A 17,223-nucleotide genomic window follows, 5' to 3' on the forward strand; every position below is an offset into this window, starting at 1 on the left:
CCCCTTCTGTCCATGCAGAGATCCAACCATTTTAATCTTTTAGCTTTCCATAAAACCAGAAAGCAAATCTTGGCCCTGTTTCCTTTTTCTTCTGGCATATTTGTGACTGCTTCCCCAAAAGTGGAATAACTGAACTTAACTTTTAGAGAATACTTGCAGTAACTAAAAACAGAACTTGAGTAAGTGTTATTCTAAAAAGATGTATTTGCTTCAGGTAGGTTTTTAGAAAAGGGGTGATTAGAACTTAAAATGTTATTCTTTTTAGTATTTTTAATTTTTTAAAGATATGGGACATGATAGATTGTAATTTCCTCAATGCTTAATTTTGTTCATTTGACTTGAAGAATATATTTTCAGTCTTTCCCAACAAAACTTGAAAATTGCACATATCACAGCTTGGTTCAACTTCGAATTTGTGCTCTATTCGGAAGGGACTTCATTCTAAACTTATATTTTTTCCTAATGAAGAAATGTCCAAGGTGTCAATAGAAGGGAGCAGCAGTTTATTATAATCTCATGTAGGGTAAGCAGGTTATTCCAGTGCATTTTATTTATTTATTTATTTATTTAWTTAATTAATCTTCATAATAACGTATCTGAAGAAGCTGCATAGGGTCTCTATCAAATTCTGAGAATGCACAAAGGCTTACAGAATGGAGCTAAGATATATGATGCATGGAATATTTTAAACCTGAAGTATTTTAAAGGATATGCCTTAGTTGCCTAAACAGGAACAGGTTTTCCAAAGCTGAATACAGAGATCTCTTGGAAGACCAAGTGAAACCCAAGAGAGACTTAGGATAGGTGTGACTTCAAATTAAGCCAGTAATACTTCGTTAGAGACAAGAACCCTAGACTAGTATATCTCAGGTATGCAAGGAGCCAAATTAATTAATCCAGAATTGAAGTTGCTGGGAAAAGCTTGGATGGCCTTCTGAAAGCTAGATTGTTAGCACACCCTGCCCTGCTTGTCTGCAGCACTCAAAGAACTGCATCTCAAGTCTGTTAATGATAAAAAAATATATTAAAAAAAAAAAAAGAGTGAGAGAGAGAGAGAGAGAAGTCCTGTTAAGAATAAGGTGGATCATGTTGTTTTGTGCATGGCCTTGTTCCCAAACTATGCGACTACTCCTTCTTCTGAATCTTTGCTCAATCTTTGCTGTTACAAGTCTCTCCTTTTTTCATTGCCAGTTTGYGTATTGTCATGAGTATACATAAAGTGAGGTGAAACTGATAGCACACTACTTCTGTAAATGCAGCCGGTCAGTATAAAGATGGATCTGCCTCTGGACTGTAGAGACATGTATCCTGGACCTGTGCAGTGGGAASTTGGGGCGTAGGGGTGTGTATTATGAGTCTGAAGAGGAGTCAGCATGGGTGCTTGAGCGGTCAGCTACCAGTTCTTGGTATTCTTCATTTGTGTAATTAGATGTCTTGGTGACTGTGTAACTGATTGCCAARCTATGTTTTTATGCCTGTTCAGAAAACTAAGCTAGTAATATATTTGTCATAAAGTTCTCTCTTGTAATACAGTTGTTTTGTTTTGTTTAAGAATATTGACAGTTTGATGACCCCAGATGGAGTTGGTCTTCCTACTGCACTTCGTGTTCTTTGCCATATTGCATGTCCACCACCTCTGGTAGAAGGTATGACAAATGTCATGTGTACCACTTAACACAGAAATCTCAGATTTTTAAACTGTGTTGGAAGCATGACTGTGATTTCTGTACATCAAATTTCTCTTGGGCAATGTTATTTCTTTTCTGTACAGGTCAACAGAAAGATCTTAAATGGAATCTTGCAGTTATTCAGCTCTTCTCTTCTGAAGGAATGGACACCTTCATTCGGGTTCTACAGAAGCTGAACAGCATACTTATTCAGCCTTGGCGACTCCATGTTAACATGGGCACCACGCTCCATAGAGTTACTACTATTTCTATGGCCCGCTGTACACTTACTCTTCTTAAAACCATGCTCACAGAACTGCTGAGAGGTGGATCTTTTGAATTCAAAGACATGCGTGTTCCATCAGCGCTTGTCTCCTTACACATGCTGCTGTGTTCTATTCCTCTCTCAGGCCGCTTAGATAGCGATGAACAAAAAATTCAGAATGACATTGTTGATATCTTACTGACTTTTACACAGGGTGTTAATGAAAAACTTACCATTTCAGAAGAAACTTTGGCGAATAATACTTGGTCTTTAATGCTAAAAGAAGTTCTCTCTTCAATTTTGAGAATTCCTGAAGGCTTTTTCTCTGGACTTATACTGCTTTCAGAATTGTTGCCTCTTCCACTACCCATGCAGACAACTCAGGTATAATTCAGACTTATTTAGTTTTTGAAGACTTGTAATTATGCATAACCCTTTAGACCATTTTTATTTGTGGAAAAARCAGAGATATATGAAAGGATAAATAACAGTTTCTATAAAGCAGTTGTGTTCAGACACATTGGTTGGAGATGCATTTCTTCATCAGAAATAAAATTTTTCTTACTTGAAACATCTTTTTAAATTAATGGTTATATGTTTTTCTTTTGGCCCTTGTCAAATTCTCTAGAATTTCATTGTGTTACTTAAATGATTGATTCTGAAGCCTTTGAATTTAACACTGAATGCTRAACTCCTGGTGTATTAAGACTCTCCCTTCTTTTGTCATTAATCTTGAATTTGTTATCTTGAACAAAAAAGTCTGCATAAAAGGTGTGTGACTGCAGGTGTTCCCAAAGGAATAYCTAATTTGTTGGAATTACTTTTTGATTTGTTCTTTTATGATCAAATTCTGCTCTGTCATTCAGTGATACTAATGAAAATGGCATTGCATGTTTTTGATGGACACAGTATTTTGTATTTATTTATGCCTTGTGGTAGAATTTAGGTTTTATGATAGAAGTTGAAAGTGAAACCCTTTTATTTCTCTGTTCCTTCAGGTAATTGAACCTCATGATATTTCAGTGGCACTCAACACCAGGAAGCTGTGGAGCATGCACCTTCATGTTCAAGCTAAGCTACTACAAGAGATAGTTCGATCTTTCTCTGGTTCATCTTGCCAGCCTATTCAGCATATGTTGAGACGTATTTGTGTTCAGTTGTGTGACTTGGCTTCACCTACTGCCCTTCTTATCATGAGAACTGTGTTGGATCTGATTGTAGAAGATCTACAAAGGTATTTGTTTTCTGTTGCAGAAATTTTATACTTTAAATTCACCTTTGTTCCATGCAGCAAGTTTATCATGAGAAAAATACTTAACTTTAGAGGTACTGTTTATCCTTTGTGAACTTGAGTGAGTTCTCAGTCCAGTACATAGTGCTTAGTGTTGCCAACCAACACCGTATCTTTTTTTTTTTTTTTTTTTTNTTTTTTTTTTGATATACACAGCTTCACATTGTATGTTCATAGTAAGTGTTTTTAGGAAGGTGTTTTTCAAGTCCCTGTACAACCTTTTCAGTTTATGTGGGCTACTTCTAAAGGATCATTTAAAATAAATGAGAAAAGTAGGCCTACTGTTGGTCGAGTAAAACTTACTCTGTTGGGATGTGCATCTCAGCTGGAAAATATATAGGTGTCTGTAAGCTGGAAGAAGTTGACCATCACCATTTCAGAGGTTATTGAAACAAAGAGTACCATGTGTTTGAAAGCACATCTAATTAGATGCAGTATAGTGTGTAAAATGAATGGTAGATTAGTTAATTTATAATACAACCAAAAGTCATCTAGTGGAATTTGAGCAGTTTTCCAAGAATACCAAAACTAGAAGTTTAAGTACGTAAACTAGGTGTTTTGTCTAAAATGCAGAATTATGGTTTGTGTAGTGGTTGCTTTTATAGTTTTAAAAATCACTTTTAAAACAGCTTTTCCTACATATTCACAGTGCATTGATTTCCTTTCAGCAGCACAGAAGATAAAGAGAAGCAATACACTGGACAGACCACCCGATTACTTGCTTTATTGGATGCCCTGGCTTCACACAAAGCTTGTAAATCAGCTATTTTGCATCTCATCAGTGGAACTAGTAAAGGTGATGAAAAATATGCGGAAGTTTTCCAGGAGCTCTTGTCTTTAATGCGATCGGCTGGGGACAATGTTATACATCAACAGAGTGCTGAATGTGTAGCTTCCCTTTTGCAGTCCCTCTGTGATCAGGTATTTAAATATATAACACACAATATCTGTGGAAATTTTAATTATAGGAGACAAATTTAGTAAGGTTATTTCTTAGGTGCCTTTTTTTTTCTCAAAAGAAAAGCCCCATCAACATTGTTACAACACAAAAAGAAAAAAATTGTATGGTTGGCTGCTTTCACAGACTTGCTGTGGGTCTTATTGCTCTCTAATGTAAATCCTTTTATTTGTGACATCTCTTTTGCAGTAAACACACTATTCTTATAGRTCATTAGAGATTAAGAATTCAGTAGCACAAAGATTGACTGTCCTTCCAGCTGAGAGGGATGTCCTCTTTCTTTGTTGGAAGATTTTGGATTTTTTTTAATTCAACTTTTGCCCAGTTGAATAAATGTGTCTGTCTTAGCTGTCTAGATGAAACCTCTTAAGAATTTATTCCAGGTGTAAAGATATAAGCGAAAAGCAAGAATGATATACTATTACCATAAAATTCCACCATTAAAACAAAGTATCATTACTCAAGCAAAACAAGAAATGTTACGTGGCAATTGATTCATGGACTAGACCAGCTAGTTTTTCATTGGCTGCATGCATAGACTTACATGCTGCTGTCTGTCTTACTAGCTGCACGTATTTGTTTGCTATAGTGCTTACCCATTTATGCAAAAGATATTTTGGCACTGTTGGCCAGTAAAGAGATCAGTCAGGCATATACATATAAATAAGAACTCTTTGCCGATGCAGATTTATTGTAAAATATTGTTTTATGTTGTATAAAATATGGAGGGGATAGTAGATCTTAAACTTTACAGATGGTATTTGCAACCTTTTAATTTTGATGAATATTTTGAAATCAAGGGATGGTTTGACTACCTAAGCAAGAAACTATATGCAAGTATGAAACATTATTCAGTGATAGTTTGTCTTTTAGTTTTGGCTCTGCTCTCAGTTTTTAGCCTTTGAAGCTTTTATATTTTTAAAAATCAATAATTGTTTGTAACGTCTCAAAGAATCAAATTTAAAAGGGTACACTGGGTTAGTGTTTTACTGGTCAATAATCAGCTTTGTCAAATACAAGATTAAGATGATAGTGGGGTAGTGAGATAATTTAGTGTTTTCTGAAATAAAGTATGGTTTGTATTTATTGCTGGTATACTGAATACATTTTTTACTATGTATATAATAATCACTTCTTACAGGACATTGCACTCATTATACCAAATTCGTCAGAAGGTTCTGTCTCTGAATTAGAACAGCTTTCCAATTCCTTACCAAACAAAGAGATGATGCCCTTAATTTGTGACTGCTTGATGGAAACATTAACTAATGCTGAGAGCAGTTACAGTTGTCTGTTGACGTGTATCCGAACAATGATGTTCCTTACAGAGCATGACTATGGCTTCTATCACTTAAAGAGGTATGGTGTTTTAAGATAACTGTGAGAACTTAAGATTTTAAAAAACTTCTGTAATGTGAAATCAGTGATGTGTTTAGAAAGATTTAGAGATTTTGTAAATTACTACTTCTCTGTCTAAAAGCACAAAAAACAATTGAAATAGTGATGTGCTAGAAAGACAATATTCAATGACAGTCTGCAAGATTTACAGTTTAAAATGAAAAAAAGACCATTGGGAAGACCACTGAGAAGTAGAGGTCTTTCTGTGTGTGTGTGGGTAGGGGAGGATAATCAAACAATCACACTTTTGATCTAGGTAGGATTTTAAACACTGCAGAGTTCATCGTTTGGGTCCTATAAAGGAAAAGTGCGTAAGCTCTTTTATACTTTGCATGTGAAAAATGAAGTATCTTAACAATGAAATATTAGCAATATCCAACATACCAAGTAAGTTATTGCTGTACACAAATAAGAAATTCTGAGGATAAATCGTCTGAACTTTCATTTTCTTGGGGCTTTGATGTTTTACTCTGTACTTTGATCTCCCTTCACTTGAATTTTTTAACTGACAATTATTTCTGTAATATGCACACAGAGGCACTTCTTTCAAAAAAACAAACAAACAAACAAACAAAAAAAAAAAACCCAAAAGCAAAAAAAAGAAAAACATTTGTACCCTCATTTTCTTCACTCCAAGGCAAGAGGATTAGAGTAAGATATAGAGCTTGTGTAGTTCCATTCTATGCTATTCCATTTTGAATGGAATATACACGTGCATTGGACAGTACTGTGTCCTTTTGACACTTTATCACTTGTCTTGTATTTGGACTAATTTCTTTCTATTAAGGTGATGTGTAAACAGGCAAAAGTGTTGTGAGGCTCCAGAGGAGAAAAAGGCAGTACCTGGAGCCTCGCCAGTAAAAGGCTATGCCAGCCACTGTTCTATGTGGCGTTGCGGAGTTGTGCCGCTCAGGCTGCAAGAAGCTGCACTATCCACGAATGAAAGATAAGTAGGTTAAAGCTGCTGTTGTTTCTGTGACTCCTTTGCATCTGGCTATCGGCTTCAGTACGTGGCCTTGTTCTTTCTACATTGATGATTACCTTTCTGGTTTTGTTCTCGTAGTTAAGCATTGTGGGATGCAATGAAATTGTAATGGCAAGCATAGTACCKCTGTACACGAGACGCTTGTTCAAGTGAATATTTCTGTACTACTATCCCTTGTCCACCAGAGCTGGAAATTTCATTTCTTACAGTTTTTAGAGATACTGTTATAGTATATATGACTCTATGTGCAGTCTGAAATATCTGCAGATGCCGCCAGTGAGAACAGCAGGTTAGTACAGAGAAAATAATGAAGCTCCAGCTTCATAATCAAATCCCAACATTGATAATTACCRAACTACCGTACTTGTTTTGTGTATGTTTTGATTTCTTCTTACAGCAAGTTACAGTGGAATGTGTTCACAATATATGTGTTAATAAAGTATTCTCTCTTTTTTATTGTGCAAACAGCTCCCTAAGAAAACACAGCAGTGCTCTGTACACTGTACTAAAGCGAGTAATAAGTAGCTTTAGCAAAGACACAGGTGAACTRGCCTCTTCTTTCTTGGATTTTATGCGACAGATTCTAAATTCTGATACRCTGGTAAGTGAGTTTATATTAAATACTTAGAAAAATTCAGCTGTATCTCCTTGAAGTCTGCAGTGTGAGATGCATTTAAGAACTCATGTCAGAAAGCAGTTGACTATAGATTGTTGTGTAAACCTTTTCCATCAGTATTTTTAGTGACAGCTTTATTTTTYTAAATAAAAATAATCTGCCAACTTTTATAAAAGCTGGGCAGATTATACATTTAGTAAGTTTTTCTTCAGTAGGAAGAAATGGTGTTGTGGTCCTTTAAGGAGAAAAGTGCAGTTACTTGTTTTCAAAATGGAAATTGTATATTAAAAGAAGTCATTGGCAGTACCAATAAAGGGAAAGGCCTGAGCAAGCATTCCAAATGCTTACCCTGTGCAGAAAAAATATTTGTAGAACTGTTTAAACTGAATTCAATACATCTTATGAAAGCCAAAGTTCACTTATAGTTCTTSGTAGGAACTTTGGAAAAATGTGAAATATTTTAGTCCTTGCAGATTTTCATTTCTCAGGTAAAGTAAGAGAATTGATAGTAAAATATGTAATGTTTATGGGGGAAGAAAAGACTTTTGAAATATCGGTTTTATCTAAGTGCATATATTCAAAACTATCAGTGCTGTAAATTAGGTGTACCAACTATCCTAAGTGAACTGCATGCTCTTGTGTCCAGGTTTTAGGTTCATGTTATCCTGCTAGAGAGTTGCTGGGGTTTTAATTTAAAAGAAAAATAGCATAAATATTTAGTGCAGAAAGGAATCTAAAATATTTATTAGTTCTCTGATACAAACGCCAGCTTATACAGGAAAGGATTGCATTCATTTTGATACAGCAGCTGAACTTCCATATAGGATTGTACTTTATTAAAAATACTTTGCACAATATATTTTTAAAGCAGTAAAAATTACTCTTGTTTTGCTAGATTTGCTCTAATGTACATTTGAATTCTATGGGGTTGCAATCCAGGAGTATAATGAATATTTAAATATACTTATTTCCCACTTGTCATATTTTTCAGGGATGTTGTGGTGAAGATGGAAACCTTATGGAGGTAGATGGATCTCATCCAGGCAGAACACTAGGTCTAACCACAGCAGAGTTAAAACATCTGTTGCAGAACAAAGAAGAAACTCCAGAAAACCTACTGCTTGAGCTGGAGAAACATGTTATGGTAATCACCTTGTGCTGAGAGTGCTTATGCAGCACAAGAACTTAAGTAGTTAATTGTGTGATGGAAGGCAACCAGGGTATACAGTAGGGACCACTGGACACTGAGGAGCTGATTCTTAATGTAATAGCCAGCAGTTCCTGTTGCTCAGCACTGTTGTAAGCACACAGGGCTGAAAAGAATAACCTGAATATGATCTATGGTTTGATGTCCAGCTGGTGAGTAACAAGTGGAGCCCTCAGGAGTCAATACTGGCACCCATATGGTTGGACATTTTCAGCAGAGACCTAGATGATGATACGTGTTCAGCAAATTTGTGGATGACACTAAGCTGAGGTAGTTGCTAATGTGATGAACAGCAGAGCCTTGATCCAGAGGGGCCTGGATAAACTTTTGAGGATTGGATTGACAAGAGCCTACTGTGGTGCATTAGAGAAAATGAAAAGCTCTTCACCTAGAGCAGAATAAACCCATGGCTTGATGCAGACTGAGTAGCCATGGACAGAGTAGGAGCTAAGCTGAAAAGGGCCTATGGTGGATGTCAGGTTGCACATGCTCATTACAAAGAAGGCAGGCTGTACTCTGAGCTGTACTGGAAGAAGCGGGGGCAGCAAACCAAGGGATATTATTGTGTCCCTCCACAGGRGGTTGGTGGACTGTCTTTTGGAATGTGGTGTCCAACTTTGGCTGGCTTTGTCCTCTTCCTAGATGTAGAGAAACTGGAGAGGGTCCTACCAACATRGTCTGGGGCCTAGAGCACATGTGCTGTGGAGAAGGGTTGAGGGAGCTGGGTTGATTGCTCTGGTGAAGAGGGCTAAGGAGCCATCTRAAAGCTTTTTACAGCTCTTTGGAAGGTGATGTAACCAAACTCATCTTTGTAATATCAGATGATAAAACAAGGCAGTGGCCCCAGATGGCGGTTTTGGAGGTCCAGGTTGGACATTAGCAAAAAAAATTTCACTAAGAGGTTGTGGAATCTCTTTCATTGGAGTTCTTTTTATTTTAGACTTGGCGAAATAAAGCCATGGTTTACCTGATTTGGTTTTAGTGATAGTCCTGCTTCAGGCCCAGAGGTTGGACTAAATGACCTGCAGAACTTCCTCCATCCACTGTTTTTACGATCCTAATACTGGAATCTAATCTTCCATGATTTATGATAGCAGTGCAGTAGAGGGCTAATTTAAGACTTCAAAGAATATCTGTCCCACCAGCTGTTGGCCACAAATGCATTCCAGTGCTATAATACCCTCTCCTTTCTTCTACCTCCTAAATGTATGGTAAACAAAAGCCATAGTTCTGCTGAAGGAGARAGACTATTCCCAACACCCTGTAGCAAAGGACTCATTAACTAAAAGCTGAGGTGATTCCACAGACTAGACTGTGTTACAGTGACTGTTTCATCAGCTAGTAGCTAAGCCTAGCATGTACATATGCTGACTTGGTTTGTTTTATAGTATACTGAGGAGCTCTCTGCTGTTTGTGTGTTTAGGTGTATCAGTTTCAGTATTTATGGACAGCGGGACAGTTTTGTCTAGTGTCTCATTTTCTTTTATTAATCAACAAAAACATATTTCCTCGTCTGGGAAGGGGAAGAAAGTTTCTGACTTGTCATGTGTTGACCTAGGATCGTTCTAAAGAAGATGATGGCCTTGAATCCTTACTGGACAACATTGTTGGTGTCAGGCAAATGTTGGAATCAGCAGGTGATTCTTGTCCGCTAAGTGACCAAGATGCAGAGCCAGTTCTTTCTGCACCAGACTCTCTTCAAAATTTATTTAACAACAGGTAAAATTGTTAAATATGGGAGTAACAAATTTTATTTGAAAAACTGTGTACTTAATTTCATTTAAATATCAAGGGTAAGGCAGCAGTAGGCKCTCCAAATTCTCTCGTGCTATGTGTGCTTGCAGTTGTTCACAGTCAGAAAGGCATTTGACATTGCTATGTTGCAGGACTACGTATGTGTTGGCAGAAGTGATGGATGACCAGCTGAAGTCTATGTGGTTCTCGCCCTTTCAGGCTGAAGAAATTGATACTGATCTGGATATGGTAAAAGGCTTTATTACTGTAACGGAAGTAGATTTAAAAATGAGGATTAACATGAGCTGGTAGCATCAGAGATTCACTTGRCTAAGTGATTTGTTTTCCTTAGCTTACTCTTTTAAATTGAGCCAGCCTGTAGAGTTTGTCATTTTTTAAAGTTTGTTATCAAATGCCTTCAGARTCATATGGAAACAACCAGAAAATTAGCCTCATCCCCAGTGTCCTAGTGCAGGAGTCATCTCCTTTAGAGCCGCAGTTGGTGCATCGGTCCTAGCCTGCTTCTGTATTGCTGCTGGGCATTTTCAGCAATTTGAAATAAGTGTGGAAAAGGAGCATGATATCTTTGCTCTTTTTGTTGCTTAYCTTCTATCTTTGCAGTAATATCCAAAGAACATGGTAACTACACTGTGTTTTAAAATCTTCACTCTAAAGTGACAAAAGTGGAAAAAATGGCAGTAGTAAATGAAATTACTTGTACAAAAACTTTTCACTATACTTACAACTTGATTTTATAACCTAAAATGTAGTTGTCATTTTGAAAGATGCACAATAACTCTCATATTTTATTCCTTATTATTTTTTTTTACCTAAGCAACTGTTATAGTATCTTTGTTTCTTATGTGGAAAACTGTCAGCCTCTGCTGGCTTCATTCTTTTCTCTTTTTTTTTCTAGTTTCACTCCTTTTTATGGTTACACACAAATAAATTTTTACTTCAGTTTCTGTAATTTCTTCAGCAAAATCAAAACTGGTCATTCCTTTGTCARTGCTGCTTTTATAAATTTGTAGAGCTGTATCTTAGGCAAAAGGAGGCCTTGCTGCAGGTCTTCTAATGACAAGACAGCTGTTTGTATTTGAAACCTAAGCCTTTGCTTTCTTGAGATTCAGGACTGTAAAGACAGTAATGCTGCAGCTCGGCTTAGTTTGTTATTGCTGCTTTTTGTTTTGAGCCACACTAATGCATTAAAAGGGGGAGGATGGGGCTTTGTACCCTATAGCAAAGGAGGACCTAGAGTAGGTTAGGATCCTAGCTGATCCCTGCTGCAGCATGTTTTTTTCTTCAGAAGTACGAGAAAGATTGTTGTGATAAAGTTAAACTCTCTCACTGCAGGTAAAAGTTGACCTAATTGAACTGTCAGAGAAAGGCTGCAGTGACTTTGACTTGCARGCTGAACTAGAAAGGTCATTTTTGTCAGAACCATCATCTCCTGGCCGTACCAAAACCACAAAAGGGTTCAAACTTGGCAAACACAAGCATGAGACCTTCATAACTTCAAGGTAAGATGAATTTAAACAGTTAATGTGTTCTTGCTGTGAGAATTGGTAAATAATGTTTTGTATAGTCTCAAAATGTAGGCTGCTTTTTAAATTACATCTCCAATATGGAGAATGGCTGATATTCAGTAAGAACAAATTTTTACATTAACTAAATTATCACTGTTTGTCACAACAGTGGAAAATCTGAGTACATAGAGCCTGCAAAGAGAGCTCATGTTGTGCCACCACCACGAGGAAGAGGCAGGGGAGGATTTGGACAAGGGATTCGACCACACGATATCTTTCGTCAGAGGAAACAGAATACAAGCAGACCACCTTCCATGCATGTGGACGATTTTGTTGCTGCAGAGAGCAAAGAAGTGGTTGCTCCAGATGGAATACCACCAGCCAAACGGCCACCAAAAGTATCACAGAAGATATCTTCCCGTGGTGGGTTCTCAGGGAATCGTGGAGGACGAGGAGCTTTTCACAGTCAGAACAGGTTCTTTACACCACCTGCTTCAAAAGGTGTGTTGTCTCTTAAAATTAGAATTGGAGTAAATGAATTAATKATGCTAAAAAATGCTTCAGTAGAACCCCACTTAACTAACAAAAATTAATCGTCCTTGCTGTGAATTGTTTTGGAGCAGTGTGTCTGAGAAGGAGATAAAACTCYTGAGCACTAGAAAAGTTCTCTGGAGTGCTGTGGAGTTAAACCAACGCTGCAAGTTGCTGTGTTGCCTACCTCTCTAGCCCTCTGGTAATCTTAGAAAAGTAGTTAGCTGTTTTCTTTTTGATYTAATGGTCTTGTGTATAACAACTGTTGGAGTGCCTCAGGGCTGTAGTGAGGGGAAAGAAAAACCCTTCTCTGCCATTTGTGATACAGTAGTTTCTAAAATGAGGCATTACAGTACATCTCTGCACTTAAATGAGACTTGAATAGAAAGGATGGAGGAGCCTAACAAGAATGAGACACAATTTTCAATGCATTTGGAGATTCTGCTAGAGTGTTAAGTTTCTTTTATTTACAGACAAGGTTGCATTCCTTTCATCTGCATCTTCTAATAAAGGCAAGTATTACCTTGCACAGTAGAAGCAGGAAATACTGGCACTTAGTAAAGTTATAAATACCAGGATTTACCTTGGCATAAAAACTTAAAATATAAGAGTCCATCTTAATACAGCAGATAATGTTATCTTTTTTAAAAAAACTAGAGTTCATATCTGAAAAATGGATATTTTTTTCCTGATTCTGTGCATAGTACAATAATGTGTAGACTGTGATGAGTTAGAATACTAGGGGCATGTTGATGCAGAGTTAGTTGTATTTATTTGAATTATGTAAATACTGCATTTACTCTCCCTAAGCATTGCAAAGATTAAAATGGAAAAAACGTGAGATTTGCTCAAATGTGTGGGTTTTTTTCTCCATATCTAGGAAATTACAGTCGTCGCGAAGGTGCTCGAGGCTCAAGCTGGAGTGCACAGAGTACGCCCAGGGGAACCTACAATGACAGTAGAGGTGGTCAAAGCAATTTTAACAGGGGTCCACTGCCACCACTGAGACCATTAAGTTCAGCAGGTACATGGTATTCATATGGGCATCGAACTATAGAAAATTCCTTGAATTTCATTTTTGCTTTACAAATGAAACCATGCAAGGATGCTACAGACACCTTGAAATTCAGCAAATGTTTTAAGCATATATGAACCGTTGTCACTGAGACTGTCAAATACATGCTTTCATACGAACTGTCCTGTAATCCATAAAACTTGCTGAATTGAACACTTGATCGCAGAATCTTAATTTTGCATTCAGATTTTTGCAATTCAGTTGTCTTCGTAACTACATGGTAATTATAGAGCCAGTCAAAATGCTTGCCTAAAAGAAAAGTGAAAATTAAAAGGAGAAAACAGACCCAGTTTGTGTCTCGTCTTGTTTTTGTTTCTTATGTTTTCACAGCACCTACTACGCCTAGGGTTTTTTTCTTTTTTTTTTTTTTTTTTTTTTTTTTTCTGAGTATACTTTTCTTTTTTTTAAGGCTACCGACCGAGTCCTCGCGATCGTGCTTCCAGAGGCCGGGGTGGAATTGGACCGTCTTGGACAAGTGCTAATAGTAGTAGCAGTGGTGGCTCAAGAGGGAAGTTTGTTAGTGGAGGCAGTGGAAGAGGTCGTCATGTACGTTCCTTCACACGATAAAATGAGAGCTAAAGGAAAAGCCAATCACGTGGACTTCTTGTGAAGATGACAAAGAAAAATGGAGGCACTAAAGGACTAATTTGGAGTTACTGGGTATCTGGAGGACACCAAGAGAATATTTTTGTCTGAAGAAAACAGTTTTTGTTTGATACAAGACTTGAAATTTCAATAAAATTCAAGACTTTTTGTGTACAATTGTATATTTTTTGTTCCTTTTGAAAGAACGTTTTAATTTTTGTGGACTTCAGTAGACAATATTCAGTAAAGAAACTCTCTGAGTTAAGACTTGAAGGACTTTTAAAATACTCATTGTGCCAAAAGAAAGGTACAGGTGTGTTGTATGTGACTTATTACTGCAAGAAAATTAAAAAAAAAACGTGTAAGGCAATTTTAGTTTTTTCTCTCAGGTTTAGAGCTGTTAGCCCTTTTTTTCTTTTTTTTTAAGCCAGTCTGTAATGAATGATTGAGGTATATTGGCCCCACAGTTGAAGTAGCAGGAGAAACATTTAATAGAAGATTGACTTAATCTGTGAAAGAAAACAAATGTATAAATGTAGTTTATATAAATTTTGTTGTACATCCTTGATGCCATGATTAGACATGTAAATAAGATCCTGCACCTGTTGAAATCCATAGAAAATCTTTCATTGACTTCAGTGAGAACAGGATAACATCCTAGCATTTACTTTACCGCTCCAGCTTCTCTATTAGGAATATAAATATCCTTTCACTGGAAAACAGAATATGCTTCAAGGCTAGAAGGCAAGATGCTCTTGCTTTGRGAGTCTGGAGTTTGCTTACCTGGCTGCAGGCTTGTGATATTTGGTGAGAGGGGCTAGAGACAGATGTGTAAACTGAACAATTTCATAGTGAAGCATTGACACCAAACCTTTCCTTTGAATAGATGGTTTGGATTTGTGTTCCTATAATTTGTTTTAGATTGACACATTACAAAAAGAGAAATTTTAGGAAGTAGGAACTCACAAAGAAATGTTACCACTAGATTTACCTCCAAATTTAATTTTATATTAAACTCAGTGACTGAAATAAGCTTTTTACAAGCCTGGATTCCTTTGAGCTCCATGAGGTTTCATAGAAATAACCAGTTCCAATAACCTTGCATTGGATATTTGTAATGGGCTGAGCAGTGGTAGCTTTTTCTTAAAGATGATATAAAACTTTTGCATATGATTTCCACCATTAGACTTCACTGAGCTTGATTTTCACTTACCCTTTCATACAGAAGTGCTATGAAGGGGTCTCTGTCTACTCAAGCAAGGGCTAGTTGTCCTGTTCTTGTTTTAAGTAATCTTACTTCAGACAGCCAGTCTGCATAGTATCATAAGCTTTAACACTGTATTTTAAGTGTTCCCTAAAATATGAGCATACTTTAAAATGAAAAATTTCAGCTTTGTGCTGACTGGCTGGATTAAGTAGGTTCCTGTCTGAACCGTAGAAGARGCCCCCTTTTGCGTGTAGTTTCCTCTCCGGGTGAAGGCTGGGCCACACTGTCCCACTGAGAGCTGATTAGTTTGCACAAAGCCAATTAACATAACCTATAAAAGTGGTAAATTTTTCTATTAGTCGACTGGGTGTGAATAATACTGGTTCACAGAGGTATGTATTTTAACATTGTTTAGATAACAGGGTAAACAAAAATTGCTTGAAAGTCAAAACTTTCTGAATGCTAAAAAAGGAAGATACAATTTTACAATAATGAACTGTAATGACTAAAATGGGTGGAGCTCTCAGACATTACAGGTATTAATACTATTTTTTTAAGGAGCACTGCATAAGTATTTTTAAAGCTGACTAGCTCCTTTATGCCATGTGTTTAAGGTTTTTTATTTTTTTTTAGAAACTACAGCTTTTGAAACTAGCAGGGATGTGAATGATTTGTTTTCAATCAGGGAATTTGAAATGAGAAGTGAAGAAAAATACCAAGTGTGAAATAAAAGTGTAAATATTCAGTACTGGTTCTTGAAAATATGAAATGTGGCATGTCATGYTGTTCACTTTCAAACTAGGAAGAAATGAAGGGTTGGTTACATTGTTCAAGATGAACACAATCTCTGTAAATTCAGTCAAACTTGAAAAAGTGTGTCTATTTTTTTTGAAAATAATTTAGTTCTGAGGTCCTTCACTGCACAGCGGTTCCTTTCTTGGATAAATTTAACTTGAAATAATGCTGTAAATACCATGTTTAAAATTTTGAATTATTTGGTTTGACTCTTAATTCTTACCTTAAGCAAGTAACATTTAAGTCATTAAATTTCACTTTTTATACCATGCCGAAAAAAGAATTTAAGTTTCGTTTCCTAACTGAACCACTAGAAGTGGCTAATGCCAATGTCAAAATGCTATTTAGTATCATACCCTTACCTGATGAGCAAAGCACTTGGGAAGAGCAAGTAATGTTGCACAGTTCCACAATACAATTCTTTCTCCTAAAGTCCTATGGCTGAGTACACAGACTGTATGTATGTCTGACAGTATATGTTAAGAAAAAGTTATACTAAAAGAGCTGCTTTTTAGGTTTAAATTTGTAAGAACTGCCTCAGTTAATTTAATGTCCTAGTTAAAGGACTGATAAATGCATCGAATGCATAGTTCATGGGTTAATGGCGAGACAAGTTGTGTGCTTTTTTTTTAAATTATTATTTTCAAACTCTTCAGCAGCTTGTTGCTTGTTATTCTGTATTGTCTGAAGGCCAGATGAAGTCGATGTATATAAGCAGATAAATAGGTTATCTGCAAGATGTCACAGCTTAAAAGCGTAGTATATACAAGCTTTTAGCATTTTTTTTTCACTGAATAACTAGTCCTATCAGGTAAAATAATAAGCATGAGCAAATGCATGCTCTGGCTTGCCCTGTATCCTGACTGTTAATGTTTAATCAAATGCATCTCAAGGTTACAACCTATGAAGTGAAAGTTTTGAAAGACTTGTTTCCCTGATCTTACGTGTTCTTACCTCACATGTAGGATATATAGTGGATATGGAAAACCTACATTAAGGATAAGATCCCTTTAATTGATAATGTATTTTTCCCTTCTTGACAGTTTATTATCCTGCTGTCTCTGTAGGATTGGCCGTCTTACTCCTGTATTCTAGTTTTTGGCTTTGCTAGTTCTTCTCTCCTTYGAAATGGCTGCTTATCCCCATTGGAAATTCCCATCTGGAAAGCAGGGAAAACATCCTTGAACAAGATGCTGTTTGATCAAATGCTTGCCTTATTTATTACTAAATATAGCCTCTGTACTTGGCACGTAACAAAAAGTTACATGACTGACTGGTATGTAGCCTTACCTACTTAATGCATTGCACCTCTACTACAGTTTGGTCATGGCTTTCTGTACTGTGCATCCAGTATACATGATGTATGCTATTTCATCTGATAAA

At 36.6% G+C, this 17,223-nt stretch overlaps 1 protein-coding gene across 3 annotated transcripts in view; it reads left to right on the forward strand.

Moving 5' to 3' along the window:
* Positions 1-17,141, forward strand: part of VIRMA (vir like m6A methyltransferase associated) — a 29,803-nt gene extending 12,662 nt beyond the window's left edge. For 2 of the 3 annotated variants that reach the window (XM_085305059.1, XM_085305221.1), the window contains exons 12-24: positions 1,553-1,646; positions 1,772-2,316; positions 2,931-3,166; positions 3,892-4,144; positions 5,323-5,540; positions 7,033-7,165; positions 8,172-8,324; positions 9,946-10,106; positions 10,274-10,370; positions 11,475-11,641; positions 11,817-12,148; positions 13,059-13,202; positions 13,663-17,141. In XM_085305059.1, coding sequence (XP_085161185.1) covers positions 1,553-1,646; positions 1,772-2,316; positions 2,931-3,166; positions 3,892-4,144; positions 5,323-5,540; positions 7,033-7,165; positions 8,172-8,324; positions 9,946-10,106; positions 10,274-10,370; positions 11,475-11,641; positions 11,817-12,148; positions 13,059-13,202; positions 13,663-13,820 — 2,691 coding nt within the window. In that variant the 3' untranslated portion in view covers positions 13,821-17,141. The remainder of the gene's footprint in view (positions 1-1,552; positions 1,647-1,771; positions 2,317-2,930; positions 3,167-3,891; positions 4,145-5,322; positions 5,541-7,032; positions 7,166-8,171; positions 8,325-9,945; positions 10,107-10,273; positions 10,371-11,474; positions 11,642-11,816; positions 12,149-13,058; positions 13,203-13,662) is intronic. The other variant, XM_085305140.1, reaches the window with a different exon arrangement.
* The last annotated feature ends 82 nt before the right edge of the window (positions 17,142-17,223 follow it).

The sequence above is a fragment of the Rhea americana genome, unplaced genomic scaffold, assembly GCF_003343005.1.
Source record: "Rhea americana isolate MKP2758 unplaced genomic scaffold, rheAme1 scaffold_0, whole genome shotgun sequence".
NCBI lineage: Eukaryota > Metazoa > Chordata > Aves > Rheiformes > Rheidae > Rhea > Rhea americana.